The 14,597-nt window shown below is 41.5% G+C and overlaps 1 protein-coding gene across 1 annotated transcript in view; it reads left to right on the top strand.

The window, feature by feature from the left end:
- Nucleotides 1–9,336, top strand: part of LOC131907492 (solute carrier organic anion transporter family member 1A4-like) — a 36,809-nt gene extending 27,473 nt beyond the window's left edge. The window contains exons 7-11 of the mRNA XM_059258747.1: nucleotides 490–655; nucleotides 3,046–3,218; nucleotides 5,669–5,733; nucleotides 6,794–6,911; nucleotides 9,117–9,336. Of these exons, the coding sequence (XP_059114730.1) occupies nucleotides 490–655; nucleotides 3,046–3,218; nucleotides 5,669–5,733; nucleotides 6,794–6,911; nucleotides 9,117–9,336 (742 nt within the window). The remainder of the gene's footprint in view (nucleotides 1–489; nucleotides 656–3,045; nucleotides 3,219–5,668; nucleotides 5,734–6,793; nucleotides 6,912–9,116) is intronic.
- The last annotated feature ends 5,261 nt before the right edge of the window (nucleotides 9,337–14,597 follow it).

The following is a 14,597-nucleotide window of genomic DNA, read 5'->3' as shown; positions in this document are numbered from 1 at the left end:
CTGGTTACGCAAACCACTCTGTTTTTTAGGCTAAATTAAGCATCTATCTTAGCAATGGAAATGCAGATTTTGTTCCTGGCCCTCTTTCATTATTTCTCATCATGGAGACTAATGAGAGATTACCATCTTCATTTTTAGCTCTACAATCACAGTATTTTTCTATGTAGTGGGCACTTAATGTTTGTTTCTGAAGTAATTGAAAAAGCAGTTATGTGACCACCAGAGCAGATAATTTATGTCGCCAAAACATAGTACAGAGATCACACATTGATATTTGGAGTATTTCTGAAATGTTTCTCTCTCTGTCTCAGTCTCTCTGTGTCTCTCTTTCTCTTTCTCTCTCCTGTGTGTGTGTGTGTGTGTGTGTGTGTGTGTGTGTGTGTGTGTGTGTGTGTATGTGTGTGTGTACAATCTGAGATGAAGAGAAGGAAATAAAGTGGTGCTTGGGTAGCTTTTAAGTGTCCCTAACATTATTTACAATCATTTCAGAATCCAGCAGCCTTTGTACGTGGAGAATATGGTCCTTGCTGACTGCAACACAAGGTGTAACTGCTTAACTAAAACATGGGATCCAGTGTGTGGAGACAATGGCCTAGCATACATGTCAGCCTGCCTTGCAGGCTGTGAGAAGTCTGTTGGAACAGGAATCAACATGGTAAACACCCTTTCAATGATCTGAGCTGATGTTTTCTGTGCCACACTAATATGTGCTATGATCTAAGCCTACATCTTCTATAAAGCAAAAATTAGTCCATGCTTAAAAGAAATTAGTATATTTTATGAACAACTAAATTTCCTTTATATATTTATACCTGACCTTACAATTCCTAGATGTTATATAAAACCTTGACAGAGTCTGGGAATTATTTTGTAATTTCAAAGAAGTTGAGACAATTATTCAAATGTTTGGAGTTAAAATACTCTGGATGGGATATGATGCTAGCTTAGCTGTTAAGAGCACTTGCTGGTCTTTAGAGGACTTCTTTACTTCCCAGCACCCATATGGTGCATCGACCAACTCCAGCTCCTGGCAATCTGACACCTCAGGCACCTACATGCTCCTGCTTGTATACAGACAGAGAAGCAGACACATAAGTAAGCATTGAAATTAAAACTTTAAAATACTCTGAACAGAGTCTGCCCCTTTTGTGATAGGATCTCACGAAACCCAGGCTGACCTCAAATGAGCTATGTAGTTGAGGCAGGCAGAAAACTTATCTTTTGGTATCATGAACACCTTATATTTATTTATTTGTTTATTATAGTCGTGTGTGTGTGTGTGTGTGTGTGTGTGTGTGTGCACGTGCATGTGCGTGTGCGTGTGCACATGGAGGTCAGAAGACAACCTCGGCTGTTGACTCTCAGGTCCCGCCCACTTTGTGCTTTTGAGACAGGATCTCATGGCCTGGAATTTGCCGATTCTGTTAGGCTGCCTGGCAAGTGATCCCCAGGGAGTCACTGCTCCCATCTTCAGAGCACCAGTGTTGCGAGCACATCCTCCACACGTGCATCTTTCTCATGTGTGCTGGGACCTGAACTCGGGTCCTCATGCTCGTGCAGAACTTTATAGACTGTGCCATCTCCTCATGATAGTTTAGCAGGAAATAGTTGAGCATTTTTTTTTAATTTCTACCTTTTAATCAGTACAAAATTAGTTTTGTATACTATAACAACATATAGCACGTAATATAATTTTTTTTAATTTTATAATTTAATTTAATTCTACATATCAGCCACGATTCCCTTGTTCTCCCCCCTACAGCCCCCCCACCCGCCTTCCCCCCAGTCTACCCCCCATTCCCATCTACTCCAGAGCAAAGACTCCCCTGAGGATTGAGTTCAACCTGGTAGATTCAGTCCAGGCAGGTCCAGTCCCCTCCTCCCAGGCTGAGCCAAGTGTCCCTGCATAAGCCCCAGGTTCCAAACAGCCAGCACATGCACTGAGGACAGGTCCTGGTCCCACTACCTGGATGCCTCCAGAACAGATCAAGTTAATCAACTGTCTCACTTATCCAGAGGGCCTGATCCAGTTGGGGGCTCCTTGGATATTGGTTCATAGTTCATGTGTTTCCATTTGTTTGGCTATTTGTCCCTGTGCTTTATCCAACCTTGGTCTCAACAATTCTCACTCATACATAATACTTACAGAGTTGGTTGGTAATCAAAGTGAAATATAAATTTTGATTCTTATTCAGACTAAGAAATATAACAATTCAAACAAGATTTGACTTTATTGTTAAAATAAACTCTTTTTCTTGGGGACATGACTATTAGTAAGCACCTAGCTATTCCATCAGTATTCTGAAACACATTCTGTTTTAGTACTTAGTACTCGGGTCAAAACAAAACAGAATAGTATTTATTGACTTTTTAAAAAATTATTTGCAGGCTAAAATGTTGGCAGTGAGTAAAGGCATTTGCCACCAGCCTCGCCATCAGAACTACAACCTGGAGACCTACATGGTAGAGGAATAGAACTAAGTCCCATAACTTATCCCCTCACTTCTACATGTATGCCATGATACACATGTGTTCACACATAGACAGGCACACACACACACACAGACACACACACACACATACACACACACACATACACACACACACACACACACACACACACACACACGTAAACACACCTGCAAGAAAAAACAAAGAAACAAGAAAATAAATATAAATATAAAATAAAATAAAGTGTGCTTTCAGGATAATTGATTTTTTTTTTGAAAATTTACTCCATGAATTTAGAAGAATGTACCAGTATTTTAAATCTACCCCTTTATATTTTATGATAGAATTCAAAGATACCAAAACGAAAAGGAAGGAAGTAAAGCGGAAAACTAACCTCTGTTTTACTCTATATTTATTGTTTAATGAACTTTGTGTTCCACTTGGTCTTCATTCATTCTAGATGAGTGCTCTTCCTCTGAGTCATATCATTGGCCCCAACACGCTCCATTTTGGTCTAACTGGCCCTGTAGAAAATATTGAAGGTTTATGCCCAATATTTTTCTTCCTTAAATAAGACTTTGCTTTCTTTAACAGGTGTTTCAAAACTGCAGCTGCATTGGGTCTTCAGGAAACTCATCTGCAGTCCTTGGGCTGTGTAAAAAAGGCCATGACTGTACTATCATGCTGCATTATTTTTTTACACTGGCACTAATTGGCAGTCTCATCCACTCACTAGCAGCCATTCCTGGGTATATGGTTTTTCTGAGGTAATAAGTAAGTCTTTCATTTATCTTTCTCTCTTTCCTTCTCAGTAGTATGTGCATATGTGAATAAATGGTGTGTGTGTGTGTGTGTGTGTGTGTGTGTGTGTGTGTGTGGTGAGTGTGTGTGTGTTGTGAGTGTGTGCTGAGTGTGTGAGTGTGTGTGTGTTGTGAGTGTGTGTGTGTGTAGTGAGTGTGTGTATCTGTGAGTATGTGTGTGTGTGTGTGTGTGTGGTGAGTGTGTGTGTGTCTGTGAGTGTGTGTGGTGAGTGTGTGTGTGTTGTGAGTGTGTGTGTGTGTGTGTGTGTGTGTGTGTGTGTGTGTGTGTGTGTGTGTTTGTGTTCCTCTTGTTTTTGAGGCAGGGTCTCCCTTCTTTCTTCTGCTGCTGGCCTGGCTGTGTACTCCAGCATACCAGGCCCTCAAGTTCCCAAGCAATTCTGTTTTCTCCTATTTCACTATGAGAATGCTGGGCTTACAGATGTATGCCCCTGAATTGAGCTTTTTAATTATTTTTTTACATATGTTCCTGGGTTCTTGGTCATCTAGCCTTTGTGGCAAGCAACCTTACACACTGAGCACCCCAAATGCCATTTAGATTTTTTCATCAGTTATTAAAATTTCTTTTCCCAAGAAAGGCTCTTGGAGTCATGGTTCCCAGAACCTCAATGCTCTGAGCATTGCTATATTTAACAGTAATTTAAAGTTTTCTGGAATTTTCCTGCCTGCCCTTTCCTATTTTCTCTCCTTATGTCTTAAGCCCACATTAAGGGACATCTTGTTTTAACAGGGAGAGAGGAGTTGTCTAGCATTCACTTCCTAGGCTTGGCTAACTAACTTGCAGAGAGTGAAACCCTCTGTGTAAAAGTGACCAGGCTCCCTTGACATCCTGAGCTCAACCTGTCTTTAACAAAAAACATGAATGCAAAAATAGATACTACCTAACCAATAGAGATGAGTACAATTGCAGTTACTCTCTAACAATGAGGTACAGGAATACATGAATACAATAATAAGCACTCTCTAAACATGGGTACAGTTATGCAATATTTGATACTGAAACTTCTAAAACAAGTGAGGAAGAGCAGAGCCACACCTCAAGGTTTCTCATAGTTAGCAGGTGTTCTTTCCAGTCTAGCAAATTTCACACCCACTAACAATTGGAAAACAGGTGAAGCCTTCTTTTCTTGTCTCACTGGAATTTAGAAGCAAAGCCGAGTTAACTATGATGTGTGATTCATAACATTTTATCCTTATAGGATGGACCAAGCTTCTCCATCCTTCCTTCACTTCCCTGTGCTTTTTTCTGTTACCTTGCCCACATTCCCTTTCTATCCCATCCCTTCTCCTTCTCCTCCATTCCAAAATCCCTTTGCCTTTTCTTCTTCACTTCCCTCCTATTCTTCCTTCACATCTCTCCTCTCCTCTCCTCTCCTCTCCCCTCCCCTCCCCTCCCCTCCCCTCCTCTCCTTTCCTCTGCTCTCCCCCCTCCACTCCCCTCTCCTCATACCTGTCTTCTCTTCCTTTTGCTCTTCTCTTCTCTTGTCTCCTCTCCTTTCTTCTCCTCTCCTCTTCTCCTCTCCTCCTTTCCCCTCCCCTCCCCTCCTCCTCTCCTCTCCTCTTCTCTCTTTTCCTTTCCTTTTTGCTCCCATCCTCTCTCTTCCCCTTCCCTTTCCTTCGCTTCCCTCCCTTGCTTCTACCCATCATAGCCTATAGTGGAATAGGATATATATTAGGATATATATATATATATAAATTTTCCATGGTAACATATACTATTCTTATATTCACACAAATGGAGATGTGGTATATGCCTTGTTCATAGGTTCAGGCATAGATAAATGCATCAAGTATTACTGGTTCTTACAAGTGAGGGAGATTTGACTGTGACATCTGTCACCCCATAATGCTCCAGGCTGATTCAACTGATGTGGCTACATGATGTCTGCTTTCTCCTTCACTACTCCAGGTACCTCTGCTCCAGATCAGCATGCTCAGTTGATAAGATTGAGTTTTCCTCATAGAGGAGGATGGTCATAGGAGAAGGGCATGTGAGCAGTTATACTCTTCTGTTAAAACTTCCAAACACTCTCAAGATATGCTCTCATGTTTACTAAATGCCTGTTCCCACTTCCATGCCTCACACTCTTCTCAATTGCCTTACTCTCTGAAGTTGACTCTGTAACTAGATGTGAAAAATGTGACTCATTGATGTTTTAATGTACAATTTTTAAAAACCTTTAGTGTGGTGTGTGTGCTTTAGATGTTTGGATATCACAGGACAACTTTCAGAAGTCATATGCCTTCCTCTGTGTGGGCTTAGCAGTAGAGCTATATTGTCCTCACCTCAGGATGAAAAGCTTAACCATTAGGATCATGAACTATGATGGTCATTGGAAGGATGCTCGGACAGATACGGGTTTGCTTGTTGTACTTTTATTTATGTGTATGTTTTTCAGGAGTATCAAGTCTGAAGAGAAGTCACTTGGAATTGGATTACATGCATTTTGTACAAGAGTATTTGGTATGAACAATTTCCTAACACATCAGACCAATACTATACTAAGTACTTAGTAAACTAGTTAATTTTCTCTGAATAAAAAGATAACAACTATCTTGTTAACCCAAAACACAACCCTCACCTTACAGGGAATAAGAGGTTTTATTCTGGGATCAAATATGAGTCACCACAATGGGAACACAGTTTCAGGTCATCCAAATATCAGTTTTCAACATGGCGACGTTAGTGATGTTTATAGTTGGAGAACACAGGAAGTCATGAATAAGGCACTTCTCAAATACATCTGTGGGACTGTCAGCTAGGTTGGTGACAGCAAAGCAGGGAATTCTCTGCTGTAGGCTCAGGTGCTATCTGATGGCATTCTTAGGGTTTGGGTGGGTGGAGGCTAGTGACCTGTTAAATCATCACATCTCCTCAAAGGCTCCACATGATAGTTATGGATGGACATGAGGGCAGACACAGGGAAGGGCCAATGCATGATAAAAAAGAGAAGAAAAGAGAATCTGTCTCTGGATCTGCAGTATCCCAACTGTCCACATCCAGGAAATTACAATGACCTTGTTGTATCTTTAACATACATGTGCTCTGTCCACATAACCCTGAACTCCAGTTTAAAGCCCTTGTGATTGGAAACGACAATTTTTAATTAGTCTGAGAATGAGGTAACCGCAGAGTTGAAAAATGTTTCCCCTTGTCTTTCCAAAGATTACCTATACTTAATTATACATTTCATCTCATAGTAGATTCAAGAATAAAACAAGAAGGAAATGATTTTGGTAGTTAGATGAACAGAAAAGTAGCACAAGGCATTAGAAAAAATACATGGGTTCACGGTTATAAACTCAATGAATAGTTTATTAGCATTTTTTACATTGTTTTATTTGTTGTGATCTAAAAACTTTACATTAAATTATAATTTCTAAAAGTGGAGAGGCATTGATTCATATTTTGGTATGTTGTTTTTTGTTTAATACTGAACTGGAGGTACTTCCAAACAAAATAACACATCTCTCTCTTCTCTCTTCCTGGCAATGGGCTGTTTCTCTTTCTCTCCTCACTGCAGCTGGCATTCCAGCACCTATTTACTTTGGCGCTTTGGTAGACAGAACCTGTTTACACTGGGGGACTCTGAAATGTGGTGAGCCAGGGGCATGCAGGATGTATGATACAAATAACTTCAGGTAAAGTTAATTTTTGAGACCTACTTAGGTAGTGCATAAACTGTCCTCACTCATATCTAATATTTTCTTTAGTGATAAGACGACATTTGGCTTCATTTTCAGAATGCATGTGGACGGTATAACTTCCTTATTTTGTATTTTATTATTTCTTATTTCTAAAGTGTTTGTTACAATTAAGCATGAGTGGGTTTCCTAACCTAACCCTTCATAATACTTTTAAAAGGGAGCAGGTGTCTGTGTAGAGGCCCTGGAGCAGTAGGGGGAGAGCTGTATCTGGAGCTGAGCTAGCATGGCAGAACACTGGAGATAAACAGGACAGCAAGATCCAGAGACCAGGGACAAGGGCACTGTTGGTGGAAACAAATTTCTTGGCTCCCACCACCCCATATCCATGAATAGAGAGAAGGACTCCTCCCTTCCGCAGGGGTCAGTATGGCAGTCCCAGCACATTCAAGCAGCATGGATTCTGACGTTCTAGCTCCTGGGAAGGTCACAGCCCTCTCATGCTTGCAGCCTGATATAATAAGAACCCAAGTCTGTGGACGGCCCTTGCAGTTTAACAGCACGCCAGGTGCTGTTGCCAGGGGCCTCCTCGAGAAGGGGCTGCTCCCTGAATTTGACTGACGGTCTCATCTCTGGGAACCCATAGGTGCTCCACTGCGCTTAGTGGTTGGCTGCCTCGTGGACATTACATGGCTCAGTAGAGCGGTTGTGGTACAAACCGACTGAGAGCTTCACAGAGGGGGAGGATGTGGTCACACATACACACAACCGAAACCATTAACCTCAAGAACCAGCAGACCAGGGTGCCTGGCCTCTGAGATCTGGGTGCATCCAGTCGTGTGCTTTCATGCTGCTGTTTAGACTAAAAGCAGTTACCTGCATGGTTTCCACCACTCACAGTGCTACACAGGCCCCTGTCACTAACAGTATAGGAAAGAATTGTGGGTTCCCTGCTGACCTACACACAGAGGTCATGATAGGCTGATCTTGAGCCAGGCTTAGGCTGTGACCTTGCTGTCCCTATAGGGCAGCAGGCCCCAAAAAAGCCCACAGAGAACCTTTGTTTGCTACAGACTGCACTGTGCTCCTCCTTGCTCATAAAACCACTTCAGCCAAAAGGAATTTTGGCTCTCTCAAGGTATGACCCGTTCTGTCTGTTTCTGGGTGAGGAGCATACTGAAAAATTCTGGGAGTGAAAAGTGCTGGCTATTGCCCTGTCCCCAAGTGTGTATGGCTGGGGTGGCTGCTATCCCATTCTCAGTCTGGCGTGCCTATAGTAAAAGTGTGGAAGGCCTGAACTACTTCTGTCAGTGTATCTGTGTTGGACAAAGCTCCAGTTGCCTTGACATCCCCAAATGGTGAACTAGAATTGTGAGCAAATTCACCCTATTTCCCTCAAACTGATTTTGTCAGGCTCTTTTATAACAGTGGCAGGAAAATTAACTAAGATATTTATTAATCTATTACCCATCTAGAAAAAAATCTGAATTGTATTTCTAGACTGTTGTATTTGGTCTTAAGCATCTCCACATATATAACATATTTATACTTTCCCACTGTAGACATAGTGATGATCATTTTCTCTGTGCTAAAGTAGTTCAGGATTTCCTGTCTAAGGAATGGTGCCACCCATTGTGTGCTATTTCTTCTCACCTCAATTAATGTAATCAAAGTATCTCGAACAGATACGTTTACCGGCCAACATATTCTATACAGGCCTTCACTGAAACTTCCTTCCCAGGAGTTTCTAGATTGTGTAAAATTGACAACACTGTCCATCATACCAAATTTTCCTATAAACATGTTGAGAACATGAAAGAATGCTTTCATAGTTATTTAGAAATATATATGTCACAATACCTACTTCCCAAATACATTAAGTCCAGAAAACTGAAGACATATTTAATCAAATCTACAAAGAACAGATACTTATAACAGTATAAAAGTTGTTCTCAGAAATGCCTAAAGGGAAAATTACCTAATTAATTTCAGGAAACTTTTACATTTTTCATGCTTAACTTGGACAAGTTCAGCAAATCTAAAGAATTAAAAATTTAGCAAAGTAGATTACATAAATTACATGGGCAAAATAATCACCTGATGTTTTTCTTTGAACAATAAATGATCTGTAAGAATATAAAAGGTTAGCTTCCACTGAACTCATTAAGAATTATGTTAATACAGACCAGTTGTTTTCAATAGGAACATTTACATTGGCGTGCCTACAGTACTTAGAGGATTGAGCTTTCTCCCAGCAGTCTTCATTCTAATACTCATGAGGAAGCACCAACTCCCTGGGGAAATTGACTCTTCAGAAACTGAACTTGCAGAGATGAAGCTCACAGAGAAGAAAAGTGAGTGCATGAATGTGCATAGAAGTCCTGAAGTTGAGAATGGCAGAGAACTGAAAACTAAGCTGTAATGAGTTTTCTATTGGCCTGCACAAGCCCATGACAGAGTGTGCATTTGGTTCTTTTGAATCATGAGAATACTATAAGAACTCATTTCTTATCCTTAAGGTCCTCAAAAATTATTTTACTCATGATAAAAATATTTACTGACAGCATTTTCAGAACATCAGGGTTGCACCTAAGATTTTCCCAGGGAAGACTATGGTGACCCCACACTGAACTTGAAAGCTGCCTTCATTTTCAAACAGCATTTTCTCTTTTAACTCAATCAAAGCCCATGAGTATTTCCCATATATCTTCAAACAGCATTAAAACTCTCCATTACTCAAACACTACTCAATTTCATTAAATTTATGCCTTAATGTTGGAGGTATTTAAAACTGAAAATATGCATCTTTGTTGTGTCACATTGAATAATTATCCTTTCAACATGCAAGACATCTGCACATGTCTATGTCTATTTAAGAGTTGTAAACTTTTTTTGAGACATGCTGCTTCCAAAATATGACTTCTCATAATGTGTGACCTCTTGTTTTGAATCCCTTCTTTTATTACTCTTGTCAAACATTTAATCACTTTGTTTAGAGCACTGATACCTTTAGTGAGGTTATTAAAAATTTTGTAGCAAAGATGGTTGGAACCTTTTTATAGTAATTCAAAACTGGGCATGAAATCTTTCTTAAAAACCAGTATTTGAGAAAGGCAGACCTTGCAAAGGTCCTTTGTGGAGACAGAACTCTATGTCAGTAGTGGAGTGCTTGCCTAGTTTGTGACAACCCCAACGTAAACTACTGATAATAAAACAAAATGTATTTAAAAAGTCAAGGATTGATGCAGTATTTACAGTTCAACAGACTACCTTCGCATATGCAGGTGGCCTCTTTGGTCCAGTGTTCATTTTACTCATGGTTCCTCAGAGCACCTGGTTATTAAATTTCAAAATCATATTAGAGTAAAATGATTTAACAGGGGCCAGCTGGATGGCTCAGTGGAAAGGCGTGTTTGCCACCAAGTCTGACAAGATAATTTTGATCCCTGGGATGAAGAAAGAAAATCATCTCTTGTAAATTGTCCTATCCCCTTTTTCTGTACTTCCTCACCCTCAAAAAAAGAAATAAATGAAAAAAAATGTAGAAAGTTGTAAAGTGTGAGTATTGCTGTAACATTGGGATTAATAAAATTCAAGGTGCACTTTAAAATCAAAATCAACTTGTGATGGTTTGTTTGAGAACTGTTCCTCCTAGGCTCAGGAATAAAGTCATTTGGGTTCCAGTTGATAACTCTGCTTGTGGAGAACTGGAGGTGCACCCTTAATCGAGGAAGTGAACCACCAGGCTAGGTGTCCAGAGTTAAAAGCCTCTTTTATTTCTAGCTCCCTCTGCTTTGTGCTTTGGTGGAGGATGTGAAATCTCAGCTTCCTGCCCCAGTCACCATGGCTGCCGCTGGCTGTCATGCCTCCTTGCCATGAGGGACTTCCATCCCTCTGGAATCATAAGCAAAAATAAACTCTTTCTTCTACAGGTTGCTTTGTGGGGTTTTATCACAACAGTGAAAAGTAACTGATACAGAACTCATCTTATTTTGTGGTGATAAAGGATGAAGAGATTTTTAAGGAACAACAAGCCTGTCTGTTTTTGTAGAACCATAGTTCATGATAATAGCATGATCAAAACTATTTCTTTCTGTTCCTCATTTTTCTTCCCTTTTAATGAAAGTCCATAATATAAAAATGGCATAAATCCCTAAAGATGGGGAGGATGACGAAAGGAAAGATGAGGGGTGGAGGTCAATATGCTGTGGTTATCTATGCATAGTAAAGTGAAAACATCTACCTGCTAGAGCAGAATGCAGGCAGCCAAAATCTTAAAAGCTCTCTCTTCAAGGGAGCCAGAATGTTCATGGGAGAGTTAAGTTGACAGTTTCTGTTACTGGAACTGAGGCCAATCCACTTCCAAGAAGAAAAGGCTTATTTTTCTCCAGAGGTCTCTGGCTATGATCACTCAGCCCTGTGGCTTTGGACCTGTGTCTATGTAGCACATTGGGGCAGAAACTCACAGGAAGGAATTTGCTGACCTCACTTTGGCTGGAAATCAAAAAGAGAGGGATGGAGGGGGCAAAGGGCCTAGAATCTCTTCCATGGGTTTACCATCATGGACCCAGCTTCCTCCTTCTAGGCCCCACCTCTTAATGCTTCAACCACCTTTCAAGAGCACCTTGCTGAAGACTAAGATTTGAACACATTGGGAGATTGTCCAAACCCAAACAACAGAAAAGAGAAAGTAGACAATCTAACTGCAGGACTTTCTGCTGTTATCTTTGTGTTGTTATGATTTCCTGAATTAGTGAGTGTGTGCTATAAAAGGAAAGTTTCATGGAGGTGGAGAGGTGGCTCAGCATTTAAGAGCATGTGCTGCTCTTGCACAGGATCTGAGTTTGGTTCCCACATCAAGAGGCTCACAACCACCTGTGACCAGCTCTGGGGGATCTGATGTCTCTGATCTTTGAGGCACCTGTGCTCACATGCATATACCCATTACCTGGGAATCACACCTTATAAAGGAAATAGTTTTTCATTCTAAAAGCACAGATTCTTCCTTAACACTTTTTAGTAGGGAAAGCAGTCCATAAAACATAAACCTTGAAATGCTTGAGGATTCCTCATGGTGTCCAAGAGGCCTTGGCAGATGGGTTATTATTCTAAGCTTTATTCTCATCATGGTGTGATCATGGCACAGCAGACAGATGTGCAGGGGTGAATTGAGGGAAGAGATAGAGAAACCTGAAGCTGAATCAGTTTCCTATTTAGCATTGTTATGTGTCTAAACTTAACAGAATATATGATAGTTTGTCACTGATATAGGTTTAATCCCAATGTAACCACAATTGCAAGAAGTTAAAATGTCAACATCAAAAAATACAGAAGCTGGAAAAAGAAATGGAAAATGAAGGGAGAGGCAATCATTGTGTCTTGTATGGCACAGTGTGAAACTGAACTTGATAAATTAATATTCTATGGCATACTGTTGTTAGCATGGTTTAGTTCACTACCAGAGGAACCAAAGAGATGTTTGCAAGCTCACAAGTAATCATCTCTGCACCATTGTAAGAGTAAGCAGAAAGAACAAAGGCCTGGACATTGGTCTTTCAATTACATTTCTTTTATATGCTTTGCTTTTTTTTCAGGACAAATAAAATATGATTAAAATATTTTTTCATCAAGAAATATGTATATGTAAATGCAAGATTAATAATAAATAGTGCTGTTTATAGAAGAGAAAGAAACTGAGTCCACCATTTACTTTTGGTGTATAAGTTTTTGGTATATAAATGATTGCAAAAAGGAAGAATAAAATTTGTCCCATTAGGGAAGACATGGTGTGTTGATTCCTAGAATGGTCAATTTGGTCAGAAAGGTATCAGTTGTTACCAGCATCTGGTAAAACACTTTCTTTTTCATGATGCATGTTTTAAGAGTCAGGAGAAAGCATTCACAATAAATACAATAACGTTGACAAGTTTGCCACACTGTGCACACTACAGCAGGTATAGAAAGTATCAGATAGATCTGGCCTAGAGGTGAGTGACCCTGTTCATACCCAGTGAGGTCTGCCCCTAGGACCCATCCCTGGGCCCCAGCTCTTATCCAGCCTAGACAGCTCTCATCAGGCCTACAGAGAGAGCTCTTATTGGACAAAGAGCTGTCATTGGACCAAGAGTAACCTCAGCAGACAGGGAATCTGCCAGCCCTCATTAGACCAGAGTGGCTTTCTGAGAAGTAGAATCTGCCATCTCTCATGGACCAAGAGAAGCTTCCTGAAAAACAGGATCTGTCATCTCTGACTGGACCAAGAGCCCTGATAAGACCAAGAACAGATCCATGAGTCACAGAATCAACTAGCTTGGGTTGACCCAAGAGCAGCTCCCTGAGACACAGAATCTGCCTGCTCCAATTAGACCAACAGCTAAGATTAGACACAGTAGGGCCACCTGAGACACAGACATAACAATCACAGAGTAGACCAACAGCAGCTTGCTCAGACACAGGCACACCTATTAGAAGATGTGATGGGGCCCCAGACCCCATCCCTGGGCACCAGCTACTCCGGGGAAGACCTGCCCAACTTGGCCCCAGGTTCTGGCCACTGGGCAGGTTCCCTTCTAGCCCCACCAGGAAGAATCCCTTTCTCCAAGACCCCTGGCAGACCCTGCAGTCTCCACGCCCTGACCCCACGCCCATCTGCCCTAGCCCCAAGCCTCTTCCTGAGACTTAGAGGCCGGCTCCCAGCTCCCATCTTGCCCCAGACTTCCCTTCTGGAGTTCAGGTGAGTCCCCTAGATTGCCCCGGACCCCATCCCTGGGCACCAGCCACTCTGGGGAAGACCTGCCCAACTTGGCCCCAAGTTCTGGCCACCGGGCAGGTTCCCTTCTAGCCCCACCGGGAAGGATCCCCTTCTCCAAGACCCCTGGCAGACCCTGCAGTCTCCACGCCCTGCCCCCACGCCCATCCGCCCAAGCCCCAAGCCTCTTCCTGAGACTTAGAGGCTGGCCCCCAGCTCCCATCTTGCCCCGGACTTCCCTTCTGGAGGAGAGAGAGAGAGAGAGAGAGAGAGAGAAGAGCTCTCATCCTGCCCCAGACTTCCCTTCTGAACAAGAGCTACCATACTGCCCCGGACTTCCAATTTGGACAAGAGAGCTCCCATCTGGACAAGAGAAAGAGACTCCCTGAATCTGTCAGCTCTGTCTGAACCAAGTGTGCCGGTAAGGCCAAGAACGAATCATAAGCAGATGGGCAGATGTCAAGGCAGAAACACATACAACAAAATGAATAGCAATACAGCATCACCAGGACCTAGCCCTCCTCCAACACCTAGACCTGAACATCAGAAATTGGAAGAAGCAGAAGAAAATAGCCTTATGAATGACATCATGAAGAAGCTAGAGGCTTGTGTAGAGGAAAAGACAAAAAAATGTGAAGAATGCTGTAAACAACTAGAGGAAAGGGCAAACAAATTAGAAGAAATCAATAAAGTCCTGGAAGAAAACAATAAAGTACTGAAAGAAAATCAAGAAAAATCAATGAAACAAATGAAGGAAACAGTCCAAGACCTGAAAAGGGAAATAGAAAAAATGAAGAAGACACAAACAGAGGGAATGCTGGAAATAGAAAATCTGAGAAAACGATTGGGAACTTCAGATGCAAGTATAATCAACAGAATGCAAGAGATGGAAGAGAGCATCTCTAGCATTGAAGATACGGTCGAAGAAAACACTA

The sequence above is a fragment of the Peromyscus eremicus genome, chromosome 3 (genome assembly GCF_949786415.1).
Source record: "Peromyscus eremicus chromosome 3, PerEre_H2_v1, whole genome shotgun sequence".
NCBI lineage: Eukaryota > Metazoa > Chordata > Mammalia > Rodentia > Cricetidae > Peromyscus > Peromyscus eremicus.
Note: the sequence above shows the minus strand (reverse complement) of the source record. Positions and strands in the feature narration are given on the sequence as shown.